This window comes from Argiope bruennichi, chromosome 3 (assembly GCF_947563725.1).
Source record: "Argiope bruennichi chromosome 3, qqArgBrue1.1, whole genome shotgun sequence".
Taxonomy (NCBI): Eukaryota; Metazoa; Arthropoda; class Arachnida; order Araneae; family Araneidae; genus Argiope; species Argiope bruennichi.
The window spans coordinates 3,727,370-3,740,248 of NC_079153.1; the positions used below are offsets into that span (position 1 = coordinate 3,727,370).

Consider the following 12,879-nt stretch of genomic DNA (forward strand, 5'->3'; position numbering starts at 1 on the left):
CAAGAAAATATAAAAAAGGTTTGTTGAGGAAAAAGCTGTTCGAAATGTTTAACTCTAACTTACACTTTTTTGTTTCAGCTTTAGTAAAAACACACATTTAGTAAAATATTAATAGGTAGAACTTGTGAAAAGGAAACAGGTGTCTTCCTCTTTACCTGACTGCGGTTCAAAATGACGAGATCCGTCCCAAAATAGCCCTAGTGTTGCTTTAAAACGGGTCGTGCATATAATTAAACCAAACTAAACTGGAGAAATGAAAAGTGAATTTAGAAGTAAAGACAAAATGAAATACTGTTTCTTATTCTTACTCACTTTTAATGTCAGTTTAAATAAAATTAGATTCATAATAATTTATTCATTCTTCAAGAACATGAAAAAATATATTCACTACATAGCAATATTCCATATGATAAGAGTTCTTAATGCTTTTCGAACAACAACGGTGACGTCGGGACGTTTCGGAGTTCCACGATGTGGCGAAGTAGTCAAGAGCATCTCCACATCATAATTTGGAATAGTTATTATAAATTGAGGGAAAGATTAAAATGAATTGAAACTAGTTTACACGAGCTCATAATGCTCTGACGTCATGAAATTCGGTAGAATTGTTAGATTTAAACTTTTATGATATAATTATTCATAAAAATAATATTTTGATTATTTATGGGGGGGGATAGAACTCGAATGGAATTAGGTTGTATGCGCCTTTTACTATGGGGACTGATTTGGCTATTTTGATTAGTTATTTCCGAAAAATTCTATTGAAATATTCAGCAGCTCGGATATGTCTTACTAACGATAAAAAATATACTTTGTAAAGTAATAAAGCGAAGAAAATTTTTCATATTTATTCAACAATTTAACCTCATGTTATGTGAGACACCTTTGCCCTCTCTATTGACAAGGACGATTCTCTCCTTTTCTAACTTACCGCAATGTGTTACAAACAGAAAGCTTCCGAGCCACTTTCACTTCTTCGGTGAACCCTGAAGCACCGGTTAGTTAGCTCACACTACGACGGAAAAAAAAAACAATCAAGCACAGATGAAAAGCAGCAACCAAAATAAAGAGCAGACAAATCTAGCGTTGCGTGACCGCGCCCCTTTCACAGTTACGGCGATAGGTATAAAAGCGCGCGATCGATTGGAAAGTGGGAACACTTTTTAATACTTTTTTAACAAGATCGGCTTGTCCCGCAGAGATGGTAAGTGGATGGATTACTGATATTTTTGTTCCGTTAATATTTCAAAATAATTTCATCATTTCTCTCCCATTAAATGCAATAATTTTCTTTAAATAACTTTTAATAACTCATAAATAAAATGAAATTGAATATTTTTCTAAAGTTTTTATTTTGCATAAGCGCATTTACTTTTCATACTCATAAGTTTCATATAAACTTTTTAATGGTGAAAAGAATGTGTTGTCTTTTTTTATGAACTATGAACAAGAATGATTTCAATGTTCAATAATTTTTTTTTTGAAGTAAGAGAAAAATAATTAATCTGAATTTGGATTTTAACAGTTAGTTTCACATCAAAAATATCTTACTTTGAATATCGTTTAGAAGTAAATAAGTTCATAATTAAAAAGTGACAAATTAGATTTAGTTGAAATGTCGATTTTGAAGAGTAGATTTCAATATTTTTTCTCAACTTTTACCAATTTAGTTGGATAATGAAAATGAAGTTTATTTCCTCTCTGTTAATGAATCTTTACTTTTCCTGAGAACTGGAGAGATGGAAATGGTATACTTTCGCATTGAATTCATGGAACGTTGAAGAGAAATAAAAAATTGATTCCTCTAAAATTTGCGAAATAATGTCCGCCTTTAAAAATATTAATTTTTAGGTAGAATAACATATTGTATTTTGGTAGCAGTATTATGAAAAGCTTTAAGATACCAGATGTTCTGGATTATTCCTGGATAATATCAAATTTTGCCTCATGGTCAAAAAAAAAAAAAAAAACATTGACGAATAAATATCCTAATTTCTTTATTTTTCTACTAAATAAATAACGATTATAATTAAAACGAAATTAACTATATTTGATTTATTTAAAAAAAATTGGCTGATGAAGAATTCTGCTATTTATATTTACTGTTTATGTGCAGCATGTCACCATTACATCAGTACTGTAGATAAAATTAGACTGGACAAGGGAAAATAATTACAAAAATTTATTATTTATGTAGCTTTTTTATTATCCGACATTTTTTCGGCGTTTTATTTGTAATTTATTTGTTTTTTTTTAATTTCTTTTATTTATTTATTCAGTTTTTATACATATTCACATAATTTTCACGTAATATATAAATGCCTTATTTTAGAAAATGGATTCATTTATAATCGTTTGGTACAAAGAAGCTATTATTTAAATGTTATTCTTTACCTAAATATTTCAAATATTTTTAAAAATAAAAAAAAATTCCAAGTGGACATTTTTTTATTATTCTGTTATTTTTAGCTAGTGAAAGAAAAAGAACAAAATTTATAATTTAAAGCATAATTTGTCAATTTTAAATTATATTATTTCCTTTTAAAATTCACAACTAGCAAAAACTTAAATTACATAAATAAAAAAAATTAAAATTTACACATAAAACAATTATTTTGTCCAGCACTTCAGAACTAATATTTTATTACAGATTTCCAGAAAAAACGAATGCTCTAGAAAAACAAACTAATGATATTATCTTTTATTTTTGGAACAGGTCAAAAAATGATCATCCAGTGCGAGAAGGCAAAAAACTATCAACAAAAACGATCGGTGTTAAAAAAAAAAAAACTCGGAAATCTATTAAAAAGGTTACTTAATGCTACGTAACACGACGTGCTTCGGAAAATCCATAAACTTCACTGGAAATAGCTGCCGAAAAGGAAGAAGGAAAAAATTCTTTCGCGGTATATTTGTTTACTCTCTGTAACAATTTTTGTGCGTTTTGAAACATTTATTTTGTCGATAAAACTGAAAATCAGATTTACAAATTGTTTTAAAGTTTAAATGGATCATTTAAAAGAAACAATGAACAAAAAAATATTTTCTTTTTTGAATAAAGCTAACATGATCCAATGCATGATTTATTCCTTAAAGTTTTGAAAAAAAAATGACAGCAATGATAGTATTTCTTTTAGTTTTCTTCGTTTAAAAATCATCAAATGTTTCATCTGAAACGGTACTCGCAAAACATTAAATGTTTAAGCAGTATTTCGTAGCCTTTGAAATATGGAACCCTGAAGTAACAACTGGAGCACTCTCAGTTTCTGATTTTTTTTCCACGGGCTTAAAAAATGTATAGGATTTTCCTATGCGTTGTGAAAAATGGTGCTATATTTTCCCCTTTTGAATAAATAATTCATTTTAGCCAATTAAAAAAATACAGATCGACAATTCTGAATAAAAAAATTTACTTTTGAAGAAATATCGTTTTCAATTTTTACTTTCTAGTATTCAAATTATAGAGAAAATATTGTATTTATCAAATAATTCGATGTTGATGAGCCTCAATGTTTTAGACATCACGGAGTTCAAACACTCATTTTTGGTATTATGTCTGTCTGTCTGAGACAAAAATAACTCAAAACCGCTTTGAGTCAGAAGAGGGGGGGGGTGGATTCGGTATATGCTCACTACTCCTAATTTGTAGATTTCTATTAAATTTTGAGCGAAATTCATTAAGAAAAGTCTGTCTGTCTGGCCATCCAAATATAAGTTAAAACAATAACTACAAAGATAAGAGAGCTGGGTGGATGAAATTTGGTACACAGATCTAATAATAAAAGTGTAGATACTTCTCAAAGTTGCAACCAAAGCTATCTTGAGGTTGACACGCGGCCGGTGTATTCCTTCACAAGCATATGAACACCATTATTCACAGAGGCAGTTACTCAAACGCGTTATGTATTTTTATGCCTGCAATTGTAGCTCTGGGCGAAACTTTGATCTCAATCGGTTGGATTTTACTTATATTAACGTCCTATTTTACATTAGGGCTATTTTGGGACTGGCCTCGTAACTTTGAACCGTGGTCAGACGACGAGGACGACATCTCAGTTGGCACCCACTCTCCAAACTTCGACACCACTCAAGCGGGAGGACATTTAGCTACTACGGATTTAACGTATACCAGAACCGCTTACACGGCTGTTCTTCGGTGGAACCGGGTCTCGAACCATAAACCCCCCCAGTTTCGTATCTAAAACCTTACCACCAGGCCACCGGAACCTTCTCAATTCTCTGGAAAAAAAGCGTCTAAAATACAAATTTGATTTTCGAGTCTAATTGCATGCTAGGAATTAATCGCCAAAAACAATTCGTCAAGGATCACATGATAAATCCAGTAAAAATGCCAAATTCATGCAAATATTTCTTAATTGTTGTTTTCTAACACTATAAAGGCATTCGTTCCTCCTACCAAATTCAAAATTTCAAGTAAACTGAGTTGATGACATCTTTATTAAAGAGTTTCCGGGAATGTTTTAGGGTGACTACTCCAGCTGATTACATTATGTAGTTTATTGAATACTGCCATTATTCAAACATGGCCGCCCAAATGTATTGAACAATGGGATTTCCTGTGAATATTATCAATTTCTGTTACTCGCAGGCTCTTTCTTTCAATACAGTTAATGGTAAAGAATCAAACTTGGTTATTAAGAAAACCTCAATTTTTCACTGCTTCAATATATGTTACGAGTTTAAATTAAGAAAATCCGACTTATTCTTTTAATATATATGCTGATCATAAATTTATAGAATGCTGCTATAACTTTCTCAATTTTTTTTTATTCCATATATTTTGGAATTTATTCCAGTTTTTTTTTTCAGTTTTAATGCAAATGTGCAGAAATTATGAAGAAACAACTTTGCTGAGATTGAAAATATAACATAAGACACATTTTATTAGACCACTGTCTTAATTTCATTTATATTCTGCAGGAAAATATCAGCAATAAAAAGGTTTTTACCCATCACAATCATGATACTATTTGTCATGCGACAAATTTTAAAATATCACATTCTTGATTATTTCTTTAGCTTAGAGCTTATTATTAAAAAGAATAATTTCATTATATATTTATAGTTATTCTATACCAAACTGAAGTAACTTTCTTAAAAATCGTTTTGGTAAAGAATATTCTGAGTGGACAATCTACTGATAAACCAAAGATTACTCTAGTTTCATTGGCCTGAAATTAGATCTCATTCATACCGCAATTGTTCTGTATATTTTACACCATTGTTTATACCATTCATTAATTGTATCTATTTGTAGAAGTAGAACGCTGAAAATACAGTTTATTACTTTCTTAAGTGGATTAATGCCCCAGATTAATTATATATTTCAGAATAAGTCCAAACGATTATATCATTTGAAGGAAGTGAAGCGAAATGCTTTTGTCGGCAATCTTTAGTGTTAAGTATTTTAAGTATTGAAATCATTTCCCGCTATCGTTTTAAATCTACAGTAGTTTTATTTCCGTGCGTCTAGTTCAATGCTTTAAATTTCCTTTCTTCAATCAAGAAGTTTATCTGCTGATAGTCTTCCTGCCACTGCCTTCCGATAAAGGAACCACTAATTGAAATAGTTTAATTTTCCCTAAAGTGTTTAATAAATGAGCACGCGATTTTAGAGAATTAGCAAAGAATTATAACAGAATAAAGTCGATGGACTGTATCTAAGATATGAATTTGTTACTTTGTGCTGTTTAAAAGACTTTCTTTAACAGGGATTCAAAAACATCTCTACAGTTTGCCTGTATAAAAAAAGGCAATCTTTATTTAAGTAAATACTATTTCAACGACTTTAAATCTATTATCAGACTCGGTTCTCAGTTATTTACTTTATTACTTGTAGAGTTATTTATTTTAATAAACATGGTTAAGAAAATTTATTTTTCTCTTCATGATAATAATTAAAGTGAATAAAAAAAAGAACTGGAATTTTTTTTTCTTTCATGTTTCAGCGTTTTCAAACATTTTAGATAGAATTTGTAAAACAAACTTTTTAAAATTATATAAATATAATTATTATCTAATAATTTTGACAATTAATTTCAGCCAAATTAATTTTTAATTTTATTAATATTAATGATTTGCTTATTTAATAATGAATTTTAATGCAGTCAAGTTAATTAATTTTTTATTGCCAAATAATAAATAATAAATAATTGGAAATTTTTATTTGAATGTTTTTTTTAAAAGTGCATTCATAAATTTGTTAATTTTTAATTAAATGATAATAGAAAAAAAATTATCGTTTAAATTCCACTAAATATTTATGCAATATTCATGGTGGAATTTTTAATTAAACTTTAGATCTCTTTAAATTAAGCAAATATGTTAAATAACATAAAAATCCCAAAGAATGGACTTCAATAAAATCAGAAGTGTTAAATATCATTGTTATTCATTTGATAAAAAGCTTTCTTTCTACACGATCATTAAAAGATTTTGAAATAAATTAGTAAAAGTTTGACTTGAGAAATTTTCAAGGAAAGTATTTTAATTACCAAATTAAATTACTTAAACAATTTTATTCCTTTTTCGGTTTATGAAGAATATTGAAAAAGGAAAATAAAAGCAAAATATACATAAAGCTATTCCTAATTTCCCTAAACTTTAAAAATATAAACAAACGAAGACAATTTTTTTTTCTCAAACTTTTTGCTAGTGAAATGCGGAATTTTCTATCAAAGCATATAAAAGTTACAAAATATGCGATGAAAAAATTATTTCAATACCTATTGTAAAATTTCTAAATATTCGACGAAATGTAAGTATTTTTAGCAATTAATTTTTAACTGCACATGCGTGAAGTATAGCATAATTTTTCTTCTTTAATTTTAAAGCCAGGTTTATAGAGAAACTTACCGAAAGATTCCAACCAAAACCAATAATATCTAGAAAGATGTGAGTATTGCAGTGAGATGAATTTCAATTGTAAGATGAAGTAAATGTGCTTTTGGCGCTTTTCTTGTTGGAGTGTTTTTCTCTCAAAATGCCAATGAATACTCTAAAAAATTGAGCTGGTTCTCATGGGGGTTGCTTAAAAGAGACGCCAGTGGCGAAAAGATTAACACAGATTGATATTCTTTAAATTTGAATAATCTAATATTTATACTTAAATCGATAATATTTACCTAATCTATTATTTATACTGACTACTATTTTAATTTATGAGACTTTTCGTAAGACAATTTTACCGAAGATTGAAAAAATAGTAAAATAGCATTAAGGTTTATGTAGATGTGAATATAAAAATCAATATGACTCCCCCCCCCCAAAAAAAATAGAAACGAGCATCAAACGGTGTTTATAAAGAAAATTCCTCAAACATTAAGAATATTATGCCAAAAAAATCGACTTGTCCACGTAGCCACCTATCTTCATATGAAAGTGTTCGGGTATTTTTGATCACTTAGTGTGTATTAATTATATCGGTAATGACACATCAAACATGTTTATTTACTTTGACAAATGGATATAATGCAGATATATAAAAACATTTCTTAAAAAGTGTATTATTTGTACACTAAATTAAACATTAAGATTCTGCTTACTTCAAAATTATAATAGAGCTTCAGAGCGATTTATTTTCATTTTGAAATTCACTCCTTCCACTCTTTTTTCTACTTCTCATCTTTTATATAGTTTGTTCACCACATGCACTATTTCGGCTATAATATTTATGTAGCTAAATTTACGAATTTCAAGAGTATTTTCACTAGATAGTTTCGAAAAACATCCATTATGTCTTGCTTTTCATGAATAAGGATGTAAGGAGGCTACGTTGACCTGGTGGTAAGGTCTCGCTTTCGAAACCGGATTCCATCGAAGAACCGTCGTGTAAGCGGGTCTGGTGAACGTTAAATCCGCCGGAGCCAAACGTCCTCCCGTTGATGTGGTGTGGATTGGATTGGATGGGGGGGGGAGCCAGCTCAGGTGTCGTCCTTGTCATCTGAGCGCTGTTCAAAATAACGAGGTCCGTCCCAAAATAGCCTTAGTGTTGCTTTAAAACTGGACTTTAATATAACTAAATTGAAAAATGTAACTTTGCCATTTTATAAACCAAAAATATTTGATATAATATTCCATTGTTTCATTTTTGCAGAAGTCGATTGTCATCTTAACCGTCTGTATCTTGCTGGTGTCCGGTGAAAAATCCAAGAAACTGGTAAAAGAAAAGACATCTGAGAAAGCTACTCAGGACCTGGATACTCAAGAAGCCAGGCCATCTTATAGCAGTTACCCAGCACCATCACCCCCAAAGAATGAATATGGACTAGTCCATGACTATCCTCCCAGTGGATACGGGAAAGTTGAAGATCAACATCAGGCCGGTGGGTACAGGAAGGGGGTAGAGCCTTCATCTGGGTATGGCGGAGGATACGGTGGAGGTTACGATAATCGAGGACCACTGCTTCCCAGTCAATATGGAAGGCCTAAAAGTCCTTATTCAAGGTATTTCTCTAAAAAAAAAATACTCACATATTTGTTAATAGTATTTGTCATACTACTATTCAGCAGTTTTTCTCCAATTTTTATTGACATTTAAATTTGATTGATATTTAAAATTTGATCTTTTATTTAAATGGAAAATAAAAATTTGTTTAAATGATTTTTTAAACGAATACCTAAACTGAATTTTGTCGAGAAAGTTGTCACATTTTTTGGTTAAATGTACTGTGTCTTACAGTTATATAGATGCAATAAACAAAATGCCAATTAAACAAATAAATTTAGAGTACTATTTATTGAAATCTAACTAAGATCTGCAAGTTGATGCAGTTATGTAATTTGTAGAAATCCGCCATTTCGTATATTTCTAATTCACCATATTACCTAACTTAAAATAGGCAATTACAGAAGAATACGCAAAGGAGTATTATTTTTATGATTTATATAAATATAATTTTGAAACCATCATTTCAGTTTTTTTCCATACAAGCAGTAAAACAAGATTTCGACGATCACTCATAAAATAACAAGGTTTTGTTTACTCACTTCTCCCTATTTTGCCTTGATCGAAATTCCACGTATCACAAACTTCTTCTTTGATGCCAATTTAAAAATTTAGAACTGTCTTTTTATAAATATCGAAAGACGGGGGCTTTTTAAATTAAAGAAAGTAGTCTTACTTGACTCCTCTTTTTGTGTACTAAATAGATGCGAAATCTTTTCAGCTTTTATAGCTTCTTCAAAACAGAAGAAAGTGCATTTTTAGTAAGCTATCATGGGGATTATTATAATTAAAAAATTTTTTTACATCAGTTGTTACACTCAGAATCATCCGATTGTTTTCTGGCTCAATATTTGAAGTTTCTAGACCATAAATTGTCATTGGTAAATTATATTTCGTATTACTGTGCTTTAGTTTTATAGAAAAATCGTTACCAAATTCTTAAAGAAGGAAGATTATTAAAGCATTTCATCATAATTTAGAGATATTTGTTAAACCGATCACTTTAATAGACAGATTATAAATGAAACTAAAAAAAACCCTTCATAATGGTACCTTCACTCGAGTAAAAAGGGTTTAAATGTATCAAAAATTTTCAATTTCCCAATCCTTTCCAAAAAGTCACAAGATATGCGATGCTTTGATTACTAATGTTCAAAGGTCATTTGCCAATAGAATAGAATAATTCACTATTCACCCTTTTGTTTTCAAAGTTTGATGAGTATCATAACACTTAGTAGCACAAAGTGTTTGTTCTCTGAAATAGATGAATAACATTTCGACTAGCATTGTAGAAAATGAAAAGCAAAATGTTTGTCCTAAATTGCTGAAATTTTAAACGTAATGTTTCCCAGACTCTCTACTGTTGTAAATTAGAATTATAAAATTTAAAATTAAATTAATTTTGTCTGATAAATTTTTTGCACTAGTTATTTTTAATCTTGTTTATCCAATTATTAGCTGTTTCTCAAAATTTTGCAGCTGCATATAATTGTGTTTTTTATTAAAAATTTTATCACTGACTAGCATGCCGATTTAAAACTGATTCATTTGAATTGTTTTAATTTGTTTCAGTGGCGGATCCGATGCCCACCCTGATTCTTATGAAAGACCAGTTGGTGGATATGGTGAACCGCCAAGCAGTTATCCCAGGCCTGCAAGTGGACATGGAAGCAGCTACAGTGGTCCTTCATCATCTTCATCCGGTGGTTACTCAAAACCAGCCAGTGGTTACAGTGGTCACTCTCAATATGGAAGTGATTATTCCAGACCATCTTTATCCGGTGGATACAGCTATTCGAAACCATCTTCGTACGGTCATTCATCCAGCTCTTATGATGCTGGACGAAACTATGGATCTTATAGTTCATCCTCTTTAGGCAGCCATTCACCATCAGGATACTCAAAACCACAATCGGCTGCTCCTAGTCCATATGGTGCATACAGCTCAGGTTATGCTCCAGCTTCTAGCGCAGGCTATTCACCACCATCGTCTCACAGCGGCTACGCTCCTCCACCTTCTGGTAGCGGATATTCTGCACCTTCCTACAGTTCTCACTCCGCACCCTCTGCTCATGGCGCTTACTCTCCTTCTGCACCTAGTGGTTATGCACCACCTCCATCTTCCAGCGGCTATGGATCAGCTCCATCTTCCAGCGGCTATGGATCAGCTCCATCTTCCAGCGGCTATGGATCAGCTCCATCTTCCAGCGGCTATGGATCAGCTCCATCTTCCAGCGGCTACGGACCACCTCCATCTTCAAGCGGATACGGACCAGCACCCTCTTCTGGGGGATATGCACCTCCTCCCCCGGCTTCCAGCGGATATGCACCTCCACCTAGCAGTTATTCTCCTCCTGCTCCAAGTGGCTATGCAGCACCTTCTCATAGTGCATATGCTCCTCCTTCCCATAGTGGTTACGCACCCTCAGCTCACAGTGAATCAAGTTCTTCTCGTAGCAAATATTCTTCTTCTTCCCACAGTGGTTACGCCCCATCTGCCAGAGGCGGTTATACTTCAGGTGTTTCATATTCTGCACCAGCCAGCCCAAGCAGTTATAGACCTCAGGCTCCTGCCAGATATTCATCAGCATCTTCGTACGACAGCAACGCTCAACGAAACTCTTATGCCCCAGAATCACGCAGCAGATACCCTGCTCCTCCCCAACCTGCCAGTTACGGTTCAAGGCCTCACAATGTATATTCACAGCCAGCTCATAGCGGAGGATATGGTCCTGCCCCATCCAGTGCCTATGGTGCCAGTGCTCGCTCATCGTCTGCTTACCGGTCGAGTGCAAGCGCGCCATCCGGTTCTTACGGGCCTGGTGCCCATGCCACTGACGCTAATGGCAAAGTATACAGTGCCGTTACTAAAAAAGAATACAGCAAAACAATAGAAACATACGGAAGTTCTTCAGGACAACTTGGAAGTCACGAAGGAGGTTTGTATGGTGGGGGATTAGCAAGGCGAGCAGCACTTCATGCTGACCATGGACTGTACGGAGGAGCGAGCTACGGAAGGTCCTATGATACTGCCAGAGAAGATAAGCCACAATCTTACAGTGAAGATCAATCCATATACGGCGGATACGGACATTTATATTAAAACTAAGGACTCTTCATATATATATATCTTATTTTGGGTTGGTGCATAGGATAATGGGATGCGCCTTGTGAATATGTAGTACATTGTTGTTTATACAGTGGTCATTATGTTTGTTTTTAACCTGATATTGTTTTCTGTTATTTGTTATTTTTATATTTATATGTTTTATAACCAAAGAATAAAGATGATTTCTTTCATCTATTCCAGCAATTTTTTGATCCGCATCTTAGCAATGATTTACCATTCAATTATAGCAATATTTGGAATTTTTCATAAAACTACATTACATTTTTTCATATTATTTTTTGAAAAATACTTCGTCTAGCGAAGTATTTAATAACACATTGAGTAAGAATTTAACTAAAATTGTATTTCTCGTAAACTTTTAAAATAAAATAAAATGAATGAATAAATAATAGAATAGAATGGTTTGAGACTATTAATCCAAATTTTTAAAAATATATATCTACTTTAACGGATTATAATTATTAACTTTATAATTATATCTATTTTAACTTTTTGTTGCCAAGAAGACATTATAAAAGAACAAAATCAACGTAACAGAAAAAAAGCACGAAATTAAAAAAATAAATAAAACATGAACATAATTTATCATAACACACAAAATTTTAAAGAATGCTAACAAGTGATTTTTTTTTTTTTGCTTAAAATTGTTTTTTCATAAGTTAAAATATGAAAAAATATATTATTAAACGAAACACAAGAAAAAAAACAGCAAGAAAAAGTAAAATGCCTGCTTTGAAGTAAAATGTGCTTTAATAAGTATTATTTATAATTGAAAAGCGATTTTTATTCCATTTTTGCTAGCAGATGGACTATTTGCCGGGAACTGTAGCTTATAATCTCCTTTCTATAAATTTGCTTGGCAATGGCATAACATAAACATTCTCACATAATAATACTGTGTTTAGGAAATTAGAGAAAAAATTTGAAGGTGGCTTGGAATGCTGAATATTCTGGTGAGAGAGAGAAATTATAATAATAAAAAAATATGTTAGTTAGAGCAAGGTAAATGGATGAACAGTTTGAAGTTTCCTCGTCATTTCATTTTTAGTACTTATACGGAAGAATTTATTGTTGAGAATGGAAGTTATTTATGCTCACGAGGAAGGCATCCGGTGCATTGCATCATCTAAATTTGCAACCCATTGTGCATCGTGCAGAAGATAAAAGAAAGTGGGATCACTGCTGACTTAAAATAGTGAGTAGTTAGATTTAGTAGACATTCGCATTCATTGCATTTTCATGTGATTGTGACATGACGCATATTAACTGCATTCACGGCAAT

At 31.8% G+C, this 12,879-nt stretch overlaps 1 protein-coding gene across 1 annotated transcript; it reads left to right on the forward strand.

The window, feature by feature from the left end:
• The first annotated feature begins 1,099 nt into the window (after positions 1 to 1,099).
• On the forward strand, positions 1,100 to 11,741 carry LOC129963445 (prisilkin-39-like). The gene is made up of 3 exons (XM_056077818.1): positions 1,100 to 1,204; positions 8,117 to 8,466; positions 10,040 to 11,741. The coding sequence occupies exons 1-3, from the start codon at positions 1,202 to 1,204 to the stop codon at positions 11,568 to 11,570; spliced, it is 1,884 nt and encodes a 627-aa protein (XP_055933793.1). The 5' UTR covers positions 1,100 to 1,201; the 3' UTR covers positions 11,571 to 11,741.
• Positions 11,742 to 12,879: the final 1,138 nt, after the last annotated feature.

Coding starts and splice junctions, on each gene's coding strand:
- LOC129963445 (XM_056077818.1), top strand. Junction 8,467..10,039: donor CCTAAAAGTCCTTATTCAAG/GTATTTCTCTAA, acceptor AATTTGTTTCAG/TGGCGGATCCGATGCCCACC.